This window comes from Melanerpes formicivorus, unplaced genomic scaffold (assembly GCF_026170545.1).
Source record: "Melanerpes formicivorus ecotype bairdi unplaced genomic scaffold, bMelFor1.0.p_v2 SCAF_11, whole genome shotgun sequence".
In the NCBI taxonomy this organism is placed as follows: domain Eukaryota; kingdom Metazoa; phylum Chordata; class Aves; order Piciformes; family Picidae; genus Melanerpes; species Melanerpes formicivorus.
Window position 1 is genome coordinate 11192124 of NW_027142363.1, and position 14288 is coordinate 11206411.

The 14288-nt window shown below is 47.7% G+C and overlaps 1 protein-coding gene across 2 annotated transcripts in view; it reads left to right on the forward strand.

Moving 5' to 3' along the window:
- The first annotated feature begins 434 nt into the window (after positions 1–434).
- The window catches only part of HUNK (hormonally up-regulated Neu-associated kinase), a 71867-nt gene continuing 58013 nt past the window's right edge, over positions 435–14288 (forward strand). The window contains exon 1 of one of the 2 annotated variants that reach the window (XM_068144492.1): positions 435–913. In XM_068144492.1, the coding sequence (XP_068000593.1) occupies positions 650–913 (264 nt within the window). In that variant the 5' untranslated portion in view covers positions 435–649. The remainder of the gene's footprint in view (positions 914–14288) is intronic. The other variant, XM_068144493.1, reaches the window with a different exon arrangement.

A 14288-nucleotide genomic window follows, 5' to 3' on the forward strand; every position in this document is an offset into this window, starting at 1 on the left:
TCCCGACACGGGGATGAGGAGGACTCGGGGCGTGCTTGGGAAGGAAGGTGGGGAAAAGCAGCACAAAAGATATTCCCGGGCAACAATAAAACAGTCACACGCAGACAGTCACGGCCCTGCCAGGTCCCTTGTTTCAATTCCAGAGAAGGATGAGCTGCCACCCCCGGTTTAGGGTGCCGGGATTGCGGGGAGGAGGAGGGGCCAGTCGGATTTGAAAACACTCAGGCTGCGGAGTTCGGCTCGCATCTGCTCCCGCCGCGTGCGAGCGGCTTAAATTACCGCAAATTCAAACTGAATGAGTCCTCTCTCCCTCCCTCCGCCGGTCCCTCCCTTCCCCGGTCCCCTCCTCCCCGCTCGGCGCGGCAGCCTCACGCCTGGAGCCTCTGCCGGCGCGGGGCAGAGCCGCGACGGGCGGGCAGGAGGGAGGAGGGGAGGCGCCGGATCCAATGAGGGGCGGCAGCCCGGGGCACCGCGCCGCCGGCTCGCCCCAGCCCCGGCCCCCTTCCATTCCCGCTCCGCCCCCCGGCCCCTCCGCTCCAGCCTGGCCGGCGGCGCTCTCCCTGCAGCAACTTTCTCGCACGCCCGGTGACCGCCCCGCGGGCCGGGGGCAGACGGCGCGGCAGGGGCAGCGGCAGAGCCAGGACTAGTCATGCCGGCGGCGGCGGGCGACGGGCTGCTGAGCGAGCCACCGGCGGTGGCGGGAAGCGGCAGCGGGGAGGCGCGGAGGGCGGCGGCGGGCGCGGAGTGCAGTTTCCTGGCCGCCTGGTTAAGCGCGGCGGCGGCGGCGCCGCGGGAGCGACTCCGCGACTTCCAGCACACCAAACGGGTCGGCAACTATCTGATCGGCAGGAAGCTGGGAGAGGGGTCTTTCGCCAAGGTCCGGGAAGGGCTGCATGTGCTCACCGGAGAGAAGGTACCGCACGGGACCGGGGGTGCCGGGCACCCCTCGAGTGGCTGCCGGTACCCGGGGGAGTTGCTGGGGCCGAGGGAGGTGTGGGTTGGCGGGGTGTGAGATGAGCTTGGTGGGTCCCTGCCGGCCAGGGGAATAAGACTCCCTGAAGGAGACCCTCTGGAGGGGGCGGTGCGGGGCCCCCAGCTCATCCGCGATACCGCTGCACGCCTCAGGCTTGAAAGCGGTTTCCCTCTTCGTACGGGGCGTTCTGTGGCTGCAAAGCTACATGCTTTGAAATACTTAGGTTGCCTTGATCTGGCTCTTTTGTTATTTCCCTTGTTGCATATTTTCTTGGTCTGGAATGTATCTTTAATGGTGAGAATTGTATTGCTGACCACGGATCACGGTGTTGCAGCCTAGTCGCGACAGTTCGGAGTGTAGGTACATACAGGTACTTCCCGTTCATCAAAGCGATGGGAGATACTGTGCGTGTCTGGGGACGGGATACATTTCGGCGGGTAGTTGTTGATGTCGCTGCGCGGCAAGAGACACGAGCTGTAGCCTGGATGTTTGGTTTCTTTCCCCAGGGTGCTGATAAAAGTCCGCGGAGGGTCTCAGCTTATTATTTATTGTCCAGAACCCCTCAGTGGCGGCTTTTACTCATCAATCAGGACTTGTCACAACGTTATGAAGAGTGGTAGGGGTTTGACTGGGTGGTAAACAGAGCAAGGATAACTCACCTAGAGCTCCCTGATGAAGAGTTATTTGAGCTGTCTGACTTCTGCCTCTGTTTTTATCAGGAGCTTGACAGAGGGCTACCCCAAAGCAGGAAACCTTGTTCCTGAAAGCTCCTTGGACCGGTGGAGCCAAGTGCGCTGTGATTTCCTCCAGCTCCAGCGGCGCTGGATGTGTGCTGCTGTTACAGTTGCATCTTGGTAGCTTGCATTCCTGCAGGCTTTGATTTTTTTTCCCCTTTTTTTCTTTTTTTTTTTTTATTCCAGTAAATATGTCATGGAATAAAATTTAACGTAGGGGCTCTGAATTTCATCATGAGAAAAATGGATAAGGTTAGTGATTATTAGCATACAGGAATGCAAAATAAATAAATAAATAAATGTTGCTCTCTTCTGTTACCAAGCATGTGCTTCTCCTTGGTAACAGATACATCCAATGATTCTCCAGTTGATAAAAAGCACATGCACATGCACACACACGTCCTTCCCACCTCCAGATTTTTGGATTGCTACATTTATCTCAGTCTGTTAAGAGGGGTGGAAAAAAAAAAAAGACCCACCACACGGACTTCTTCTCAGATGCCAGGTCTGCCTTTTTTTTCCTCCTCTTTTTTTTTCCTGTCTTCTCCCTTATTGTCTTGAATAACACATACTGAGACCAAGTGGCAAGTGGAAACTCTTGGAGAATCACACTGCCTTCCAGCTGACCCACCGTGTCCATCTTTGTGGACAGGCATGATGATCTCTGAGCTCCTTCTGACCTGATCTTGCACCATGAGATTAAAGGAACCTCTTGTTGTCTACTTCAGTAGGTGAAAGATCAGTTATGTCGTTTGAAATTGACTAATCAAAGGTACATCTTCCCAGAAAATCCATCTATTTAATTCTGGGTATTTATGGATAAGCAATTTTAGTTACGAGATAAGAATAATTAATGATTTGCTTCAGGTTATGTCCTATCTCAGTGAGGTTCTTCCCTCTAACCAGAGGGTGAATGCTTTCTACCCTATACATGACCCCACATCAGAATTTCACCTCGAGTAGAAAGCTGATGGACACTCAGCATATTCTGGGCATATTCCTCTGCTGAGCTTTTGTGTGGCCTGCAGCCAAAGGCAGCTGAAATGTGCCCAAACTGGCTCTGCCTCACAGCTGCTGCTAGCTCTGCCTACATGGAGCCCACCATGGGTGACTGAGCTCTGCCTGTGATAAGAAGAGAAGAAAAACATCTGCTTACCCAGGCTCCTTTCTTCTGGAGTGTAAGGCTGTGTTGGAGAGGAGGCTTAGGCTGGCAAGGGTGGGAATGGAATTGAGAGCAAAAGCAAAGGCAATGTGAGAGTGGGGACCAGTGGCAGCAGCTCATGGAAGGAGGTTGTGTGAGAAGATGACATTTTACATAAGAAATAGTTTATCTCCATAGCAGAATACCTCCAGAAGAGCATCCTGGCACATGAAGGACCAGATTTTGTTGATTAAGCTATATGTGTACCCTCTGAGAATAGAATTGGTTTTTTAGAATAGAATAGAATAGAATAAACCAGGTTGGAAGAGACCTTCAAGATCATCATGTCCAACCCATCATTCAACCCACCTAATCAACTAAACCAAGCACCCTATCAAGTCTCCTAAACACCTCCAATGATGGTGACTCCACCACCTCCCCGGGCAGCCCATTCCAATGGGCAATCACTCTTTCTGTGTAGAATTTCTTCCTAACCTCCAGCCTAAACCTCCCCTCGTGCAGCTTGAGACTGTGTCCTCTTGTTCTGGTACTGGCTGCCTGGGAGAAGAGACCAACCCCCACCTGGCTACAACCTCCCTTCAGGTAGTTGTAGAGAGCAATAAGGTCTCCCCCGAGCCTTCTCCAGGATAAGCAACCCCAGCTCCCTCAGCCTCTCCTCATAGGGCTTGTGTTCCAAGCCCCTCACCAACTTTGTTGCCCTTCTCTGGACTCGTTCCAGCAAGTCAACATCCTTCCTAAACTGAGGGGCCCAGAACTGGACACAGTACTCGAGGTGAGGCCTAACCAGTGCAGTGTACAGGGGCAGAATGACCTCCCTGCTCCTGCTGGCCACACTGTTCCTGATGCAGGTCAGGATGCCATTGGCCCTCGTGGCCACCTGGGCACACTGCAGGCTCATGTTCATCCTACCGTCCACCAGCACCCCCAGGTCCCTCTCTGCCTGGCCGCTCTCCAGCCACTCTGACCCCAGCCTGTAGCACTGCATGGGGTTGTTGTGGCCAATGTGCAGAACCCGGCACTTGGATGTGTTCAATCTTATGCTGTTGGATTCTGCCCATCTGTCCAGCCTGTCAGTGTCCCTCTGCAAAGCCCTTCTACTCTCAGCAGATCAACACATGCCCCCAAATCTTGGTAAACAGCAGATCAGGTGCTGGAGGGTTAGGTATGACAGTGCCAGTGTCTGAGTCCCGTTGACACTAAATGCTTAGCACAGACTTCCCCCTCCAGACATCGGATGGCCAAAGTCTGGCTGGAGTTAATGGAGTTGTCTAAAACATGGCATCAGTAGCTGCATGTCACAGTTACCTTTTCTCATCTAGCTCTGCCTACCTCTGTGGTGGGTTGAAATTTCCCCCCCAGCATTAGCTTTGTGAGACCAACTAAGTTAGAAGCAAATGAAAGCTGTATTTACAAGCAAAAACTGCACTCCACAATGGAATGCAATGAACATGTACAAAATATACAATATTTACAACATTATACAGATACTTACAATTAGCAAACAACATGAAAATCCCCCTGGCCAGAGACCAGGGAAGCCCTTCCACTGCCCCCCCCCACCAACCCCCTATCCCAAGAGAGAAAGGAGCAGAGAGAAAGCAATGGGTTAGACTTAACTAAACAACACAGCCAAGCCAAGGTCAGCCAGAAGCAGATTAATCTTTCCCAGGTGAAGCAAGCGGAGAGAGATCAGAAAAGAGAAAGAATTGCTTTGGTATAGCCTGGTTTATGGCAGATAGTCCTCCAATGAATTTGTTTAGAATAATCTTTAGTTTTCCTTTTGACACCCAATAGTGATTTATTTACATTTTTTTCTACTTTTCTGCTCAAAATCCGTAACTAAATTTTAAAGGCATAGCCTAAAACCACCACAACCTCCCTCCTTAAACTTTACTTCTCTTGTGGGAAAATCCCCCCAAAATGCTCTTCTAGAGGCTGGAAGAGAAGATAGTTCTCTGTTAGGGCCCGATGCTGTTTCTCCATCCACGGGGTGACGCAGAAATTGGCTGTGTATCGTCTTCCAGTCTGCTTACTTGCAGAGGAAAAGTTAATCTGCAGGAGTGTGCACTTAATCTGCTCGCAAGTGGAGTTCAGGAAAGCAAACTGTGGAAACAAAGCCATCTCCTGTGGACAGCTCGCTGGATCGGTGCAATTACTGCATTTTTCCAAGATGATGTTTTATGAGCCTATTATTCCAGGATTAGTGCCTCCATGTATTTTGAATAAAACAAACAACAACAATGAAAAGACAGCTGATTTTGGTCTTGTAAACCTGCTGTTGAGCAAAGGCATTGCCTAATTTTCAATAACATTGCCATGAGAGTGTAAAGTAAGGGCGTTGCTAACATCTGGGAGCTCTTTTGGTTGAGCCCGGGTCCTTATGGCCACTGAGATACCTGACTTCAGTAACGGGGGCCCGAACAGGTTTTGATTTGCAGCGGGCTTTAGCAACTGGAGAGGAGTTAATGTGCATTGTTGTTTCAGAAAATGGTGTGTTTAGAAATGAAATCTGTGGATTAATGAGTCCCCAGCTAGGCTTGGATCCATCGTGCTGACACAATGCATTGTACAGCATCAAGGCAATGCGAAGCGTGTGCCAAAAATCTGCCATTACCTCACCCTGAAATTGCTAGAAGCTAAAGAGGTCTTCAAGAGAGCATGAGATGTTATATGCTTTGGGCCAAATGCTAGTTACTTTACCAGCTGGTTTGGGGGCAGCTTGATGGATGATGCCTTTTGAGTGACCTTTGTGGGACATGGGAATCAGCAGCTCCCATGAGCAGCTATGCATGAGGGGGTGAGCTAAGGTGAGACTTTAAAACCTTCGCTATGAATGTCTTTAGCATTGGACTCGAAGTCAAGTCTCCTTATGGTACTTCTTGTGGTTTATGTTGCCATAATGTCAGGCATTTTAGTATTTTCTGGGCTTGAAAAATGTTTGGTAGTGCTTGATGCAATTACATGTATTTTAGCTGAGTGCAGGAGAATGTTGAACAGATTATTCTTTCCATTGCTTTTGAGTAAAATTATCGCAGTCTATAATCTGGCATTTTTTTGGTAAAAGGCTGGTTTGTCAGATCAGCTCAGGCAGTCTTTATTGCTAATGTTCAGAAAACATAGTCCCTCTATGAAGAGCAAGCCAATCTAGCTTTAAATTGTGGCTCTGAAACCCCACTGAGTTAGCTGTATTCAGCTAACTTTGGGAGCCTGTGCCCAATATACTTGCCGATTGTTTCAAGTCTTCTGCTTGGGGCTCAGAAGGGTCAATCCCTGGCTAACAGAAGTTAGGCAAAGGCAGATATCTCATGATAATGACTTTTTACCTTTTCAGACAGCTGAGAATGCATTGCCATCACTGCAGTGGGGGTGGTATGAGGCCCTGTTAGTAGACCAAATAGGTTGTGCTGTCTGCTGTGGACTCCAAGGAAGTGCTCAAATAACTCCATATACTGTTGCAGAGTGACAATATGTCGAGCCAAAGTTCCTACAAACAAACTTGAACTGAGATAACATTGAACTGCTTTTAGGTGTAGTCTTTGGCACTACAAAAAAGAATCAGTTGATTTCTCATCCACCAAAAAAGCTGTTTGTTGTTTTCCTCAGTGCTATTATTAATCTCAAAAAAGGTACATTTTTAGTTGCAGTTAGTCAAGTGGCTTTCAGCAACAATGTTATTTAGTGGGAAGCAGCTGCTAAAAATACAGTTTACCAGCTTCTTCTGTGAGGGCAAAGCAATTAATATTAAACCCAGCCTTTTCACATGAGGGTTCATGTTCAGAATGCTTTTCTGTATGAAAAGGGTAAAAATACAAAAGTGTGTTTGGGCACCCTGGAGGTGCTGGGGTGGGTGGGCTGAACAGCCTCCCTGCAGAGAGCTGGAAATGCCTCTTTCACTCCAGCTGGCCCTCCTCAAAAGAGAGAGGTGTTTCCAAAGGGCACCTGCACAGCTCTCCCTTGCTAGCAGCATGTTATGCCATGTGTGTTAACCAAAATTATATGCTGTTTTAGCAGGCTCATTTGTGTGCATCTTGCGCTCTGCCTTCACTGTCCAAAGTGCTATTCGATGGGCGCAGTGAGAGCAGTGCAGCTCCTGGCCTTTTTGGTAGGTGTAGAGTGGGGCTGCCTGCCAGGGAGTCCTTCTGAGAAGCAAACCATGCAGGTTACATGACTGCTCTGTATCAGCCAAGTAGCCGTCTTCTAAAATGCTCCCCATGACTAGGCACAAGCAGCATTTACATAAATGAGAGTATAGAGAAGTCTCTGTATGGTGATATCTGTCCCTGACCCTGCACCTCACCTTTCCCACTGCAACCCCTTCCTTCTGAAGACCTCTTTGTCCTCTTCTTAGTTGGGACAGAGAAGGCAGCTCTCATCTGAGTTGGTCAGGAGCTCTTAACCTGAGGCAAAGGCTGGAATGACTATTTTCACACAGTTCTGTCATCTAGCAAGCATTTAAGAGTATATAGGCAGGTGGATGCAGAGAAGAATGGACAAAAATGGTGCCAGTAGACAGCAGCAGTTGTCATGATACCATGTGCAGATTCACATGTCATGGTGTTTAATTTGCCCTTAGCTTTCTTGTGTCTTCCACCACAGACTTCAGGGAATGGAGACTTGACTTGGTGGCCAATGGCTTTTGGGTGTGTTGGAAAGTGACATTTTGCCCTGTTAATGCCCTTCATAACTGTGTCTCCCCCTGCAGCGTTGACACTCTTCATCAGGGACACCAGCACTGATGGAGGGCTTCTGCTCTAGGACCTGTCATTGTCAGCCATGTCTGTATCTCACAATCCAGGGTTGCCCAAGTAGTAGTACTGTCTTAAAATGTGGAAAATTTGTTATGCACTCAATATAGTTCTAGGATCTTTGCTTTTGTCTGATTTCAGAGTTTTGGGAGCTCTGCGTGTGTGTGGGCACTTTCAAACCATCTTGCCAACCAAGTAAGCCAGGAAGTTAATTCATTGCGAGCACGAGTTTCTGAGGTGATCACTCATCATTCAGTTCAAGCCTTTCCTTTTTCTCTCTCCTCCAAATATTGTGAAGCTGTAGGTAAAGCTGTGAAACTTAGGATGGCTTCATTGCTTTCAGAGGGCAAAGCCACAGGATCTTAATTTGAAATTTGATCTGTTATTTTACATTCTTCCTTGAAAGAGGCTTTGATAGCAGTTTCCTGGATGCATTTGTTCTCTCAAAGTAATTAGTAGTTCTCTTCTTGCTGGCTTCTCTACATATTTTTAAAATTTATGTCTATCCAAAAAAGTTTCTTTTGGAAATTGCTTAGTGAGAATCTCCACAGTAGCTTTCTCCCAGGATGCTGTTCACTTTTATTAACAGCTGCCAACTGTTGCGCCTGGATGATAGGCTGCTCTTAATTATATGCACTTCAGGGAATGAAATGAAGTTGTTTCTGCAGCCTGGATTTTGCCATTTGCTTGCATCTAAGTGTTTGCTGTCACAGCTTTGACACTATTCTTCTCAGAGGGTGTATGTGTTTGTGTGCAGATGCATAATTTGTGTTGAAACTCCTAAACATTTTCTTTTGTTAACATATGATACTTCAGAAAATTATGTGAAGGGCAGTGCCATGGTTGCAGTGGCATCATAGAATCATAGAATCAATAAGGTTGGAAAAGACCTCAGAGATCATCAAGTCCAACCTCTCATCCAGCACCATCTGATCAACTAGACCATGGCACCAAGGGCCTCATCCAGGCTCCTCTTAAACACCTCCAGAGATGGGGACTCCACCACCTCCCCGGGCAGCACATCCCAATGGCCAATCTTTCTTGCTGGGAAGAACTTCTTCCTAACATCCAGCCTGAACCTCCCCTGGCACAGCTTGAGACTGTGTCCTCTTGTTCTGGTGCTGGTTGCCTGGGAGAAGAGACCAACCCCCACCTGGCTACAACCTCCCTGCAGGGAGTTGTAGAGAGCAAGAAGGTCTCCCCTGAGCCTCCTCTTCTCCAGGCTAAGCAACCCCAGCTCCCTCAGCCTCTCCTCACAGGGCTGTGCTCAAGGCCTCTCCCCAGCCTCGTTGCCCTTCTGTGGACATCTTCAAGTCTCTTAATGACCTTCTCAAACTGAGGAGCCCAGAACTGGACACAGGACTCAAGGTGTGGCCTAACCAGTGCTGAGCACAGAGCAGAATCACCTCCCTGCTCCTGCTGGCCACACTATTCCTGATCCAGGCCAGGATGCCACTGGCCTCCTTGGCCACCTGGGCACACTGCTGGCTCATGTTCTGTCCCCCTAGGTCCCTTTCAGCCTGGCTGCTCATGGCACGTGGCACCAACACGCGGTGCTGATGCGCCTGACCACCAACCGGGGCGGGGCAGGTTTCCACTATAGCTCTCCCTCTCCTCTCTGCAGGAGATCTCTTGAGCTGCCCTTCAGTCAGGAGAAGAGGAGGACACTGGAGCTGCTGGCCAAGGGCAGGCCCAGCTGAGGACTCACATCAGTATGAACTTGGCTGGAAGCAGGACCAGACAGTTGGTTGCTGTGTCAGCAATGGACTATAACAGAATAAACCCAAACAGCTGATGTGCATCTACCTGCTCAGTTTGTTATATGATCATCTGCTAAGAGTTTATTCACCTGGAGGACAGCTAGATGCGTCAGGCACTTGTTACAAAGCCACACTCTTCCCTCTAATGCTTCTCTATGTTGTATACTTGACATAAGCAGGAATAGGCTTTAATAGGCTAGAGAGCCTGTTCATTAGTGCAGTCTGTCTTCCAGGAAGATTGCTTTAATATTTGTCAGCAGTAGCTTGCGACTTGCACTGCAGTGAACTGAACTGATGCATATGTGGCAATTGCTTATCCTCTTGAGGTAATCTGCTTTCAAGTTTATATTCAGCAGTTTTAAGGATGTCACTAGCAGTGCATGTCAGCAATGTGCTGCTTTTTGTGTATACTGTTATGATTTTAGTAATGTATGCAGTATTGGGAAGCCAAGTGTTTAGGATGAATTGACACAAGGTGTAGTTCTTATGTGATGCTTACAGAATCACAGAAACAGTCAGGTTGGAAAAGACCCTCAGGATCAACAAGTCCAACTGATAACCCTACTCTACAAAGCTCACCCCTAAACCATAGCCCCAAGCACCGCATCCAAACAAGCTTTAAACACATCCAGGGTTGGTGACTCAACCACCTCCCTGGGCAGCACATTCCAATGTCTGACCACTCTTGCTGTGAAAAACTTCTTCCTAATGTCCAGTCTAAACCTACCCAGTCGTAGCTTGAGGCCATTCCCTCTTGTTCTATCACTAATCACTTACGCAAAGACACCAGCACCAGCCTCTCCACAATATCCTTTCAGGTAGTTGTAGAGAGCAATGAGGTCTCCCCCTAGCCTCCTCTTCTCCAGACTAAACAGCCCCAGCTCCCTCAGTCATTCCTCATAAGATTTATTCTCCAGGCCCTTCACCATCTTAGTTGCCCTCCTCTGCACTTGCTCCAGCACCTCCACATCTCTCCTATATTGATGTGCCCAAAATGACACAATACTCGAGGTGTGGCTTCACGAGCCCTGAGTACGAGGGGACAGTCACCTCCCTACTTGCGCTGGACATGTCTGGATCCTTCTATTTGTTCTTGCAAGTCTTGTATTTTTAACATATGTAATAATGTGTAAAGTTGTGTGCCTGTTTCTGTAGGCCTGTGTTACCTGTAAATGTCTTGGTAGCTGCATCTTGCTTTCTACAGCTTGCAGTTTGCTGTTTCTCCTTTTACAGCAATGAAGTGGAGCATGCTACTGTAGCTTCATGCAATTCAGTGCATATAACACACTAGGCATCTTTGCTCCTCTGCCCTCCTGAGTTGTCTGCCTGCAGTTGGGAAAATGGAGGTCATTAAGGAGCAGCATTTTTCACAAGGATATAACCCTAGAAGGAAAGCAGTTGTGAGATGGTGCAGCAGACTTTCTGGCGACTGAATTGTAATAGCCTGTCTGAAACCCAGGCTGTTGTGTTGTATGAACAATGATATAAAATGAGCTGAGAGTTTACTTGCTGACTTTGCTATTCTTCAAGTTTATTGGAGAAGCATCTAAAACTGTCCAAAGCTGGGGAGGTATCACCCAGAAGAAGAACTGCAGGGATTGTTACGTTGGTGCTCATCTAGCAGGATAGGATACAACCGAACCAGAGCAAGCCTGTACTGGCTAAATTCAGATCATCTTGAGTACTCTTCTGCTTACTATAAGGCCACACATTTAATTACTTCAGCTCCAGATTATCTCAGCTGTTATTTTCGGATAAGCTGAAGAGCGAAGAACCCCAGCCTCTTGATTCTGTGGCTTGTGCTGTGCTTTCCCAGTGTGTTGTCTGGTGGCTGATCTTCTCAGTTTGGTGGTGAACTTGGTGGTGCCAGTGATTGTGGTGGACTGATGGATGTCATGCTAATGAAGAGAACTGGGTAGGTTTTTCCAGTAAGCTTTACTGAAGTAAGAGAGAAGTCACCATCAAGAGCTTGGCTGTGGGGCCCACACTAGGGCAGAGGTACCTATTTCTAAACTGATATGGTGACTCCCTACAGTGTGTTGATCTGGATTGATGAGCAGGATCAAACCTCATCTTTATGGAAAGAGTTTGGGAGGAGTTACCATGGTCCCCCTGGGAGACCACCTACAAAAAGCGAACAGAAAGCTGGTGCTACCCTGAACAGTTTTCTGTCAGTGATTTGCTCTACTATTGCACTGCTGAGCTGAGTCCAACACCTTTAACACTAGGCCCAGCAAGGCTCTTCTCATTTGCAGTGCTAGATCAGTGCTGCTAGTGCTATGAGAAGAATCATTGCCACAAAGAGAACTAAAAAAAGATAAGTTATATATAATAAAATTCCTTTGCTCTCTGCCTGTTGTGGAAGATTGTCATGGAAACATTTTTTTTTATAGAGAATAAATTTGTTTTCTGTGAATAATGTCCGCAGAGTTAAGCATGAGCACACATTATTCATGTGTAAAAACTTTATTGAAGACACCTTTTTCTTGGCACCCAGCAGTTGTAAATGTTTTATCTGCTGTGGTTGAAATCACTACAAAGGAAGTTGTTACCTGGACCTCAAAAGCTGTGGCTCTTGGGTTGTTATTTGTTGGCTGTTTTTTTCTCTCCTAAAAGCTATATTGCTTTTAAAGTGCTTGAAATCAGCGACACTTAGTCTTCCATTAGTCCAGTTATGCATTTGATCACTAAAATGTGAAACAGGAACTATTTACTGTGGCATACATTATGACTCCATGATCAGGAGAATGGGAAATGGCATGAGCAGCAAGGTTTCTTCTGTAAGGATCTGTGTTGGAGGAATGCAGTTTGGTATCACTCTTTCACTCCTCTGCTTTTGTTTCCCCACATGTAACTTGAGATCACCATCCATCTCACTGTGAAAGAAGTTTTCAGCCTTAGAAAGGCAAGTTACGGTTTATCAGAAACAGCTGCATGGGATACAGTTTGCTTGTGATCAAGGCATCAACTGTGCTTTGCTGTGCCTCAGCTCTGGAGGCTGCTTCTTGTCCTGACAGCCACACCTGTCTTGACAGGACCTCTCTTTTTCAGCAGTTGTCATGCTGGCCTCCTCTGTGAGTAGCCATCAGCTTCTGTTGATATGAAATAAGGACCTTGCTGGTCTGAACATGTTTTCCATCTGCTGCAGTGACTGCATGTTAGGCTCCCTTTGCGTTTGTGCGGCGGGCCCTGAAGAATGTCTTTCCCATTAGCTGATCATACTTTGGGCTCAAAGAGTTTTCACATGAAGTGCTGGGTGGTGTTTCAGCATGTCAGTCTTACCTTATGAATGAAGGTCAAAAAAACTTTCTGAAAAGCAGCTAATATTTGGAAAGTGATACTTGATGAATACTTTACTTGTCAATGGCATGGCAAAATTAGCTGTCCCAGGCAAAGCAGAGATGTGCTTTCTCCTTGTAGGGGATGTCTCTGTCCTCGAGGCTGGTTTTGACAAGCTCCCAAGGATTTTTTTTGGAACCTCTTTAGTGCATCCTTATGTATCTCTGGGTCTGGCATTCTGCCACCAGTACTTCTGTCAGTCTCTGTGTAATCTCTCTTGACTTGTCTAGATAGCTTTAGAGGCCAGGGAGGTAAAAATGTGCTGCTTTCCCTCAGGGGATGCAGTTATGGCTACCCCATTAATTAGTTGAGCAGGAGAGCGGTGAAAGGTCACTGGAATTGGTTTCTGTCTGCCAGAGGCGAGATAGAACCCCTCCATGACCCACTCAAGACAAGTCATGTGTTCCTTCCTGTGAAGTCATGTGTTCCTTCTGTGCTGTAGCCACAGATTCCTGCTTCCCAGGCTCCTGAACTGTGCTGACCTGGTTGCATTTGTGTGCTGTATAAATTCTGCTTCTTTGGACTTGGCAGCACCAAATAAAAACGTAATTCATGGAAGTTTCTGCTCAGAGCAGCTGGCTAGGGGCAGACTTATGGCATCCTCCTTGCCTTGAGACCACCTCCTGCAGGCTGCTGTGCGCTGAAGGTCTGGCCACTTAAGGTGACAGAAATGCTACAAATATGTCTTTCTTTCACTTGTTTGAAAAGGGAGTGAAGCAGAAGATGAGAGGGAAGGGGACTGCTGGCTATATGGAAGCAGTGGTGCAGAAACAGGTCCAGGAGAGGATAGGAATAGCTGTCCATGAAGTATGGCACAAGTATGACATGAAGTAAAAAGCACATTGAAGAGAAATGTGGCTTAGAATGGCTCTGCATGTTGAAGTTGAGCTGCTCTGTGGAAATGGATGGTATCAGACATGGCAGTAGTCATGTGTTAAATCAGCAGTTGCCTCTGCTCTGTTTCCTTCTTGACTGACTGAAGCAAGAGGAAAAGCAAGGAAGAGCTGCAGAAGTACAGGGGTTGCTGTCCTGTGTGGAAGGGCACTAAGGTAGAGCATGAGGAAACCCTGAGGAGTTCATGCACGCAGCCTTGGCATATTGACAGTCCTAAAGCCTTCATGTAGTCTGTCCTTGCTCTTAGCATAGCAGGAGCAACTGTGTGGTAGATCCTTACAAACAGCAGTGCCTCAACACAGCAAGACTCCATCTACCTGTGGAAATATTCATCTGACTGTGCTGATTCAATCAGCAGCAGAGCTGTGGGTGAATTGGGCTGTCTGCAGCAGCATCAATATTTGCATGACTCCTCACGACACTTCATGTCTTCTGCTCTGGGGAGCTCCAGCAAGGATGTCAGAGAGAGCTTGCAAAATGTGCATCGCTTGATGTGTCTGCTGACGGCTCCCAGACTGTCTTGCCTGAGTCAGCCCTCATCCTTCTGTGTCATGCCTTGTCCCTGACACTCTCTGCACTGACCAGAGACTTCACAGGCACTGAAGCCCTCTGGGATCACAGCAGTTATACAGCCTGACTTCCTGTAGAAGACAAGCCTTAGTATTCTCTTCAGGAGTATCT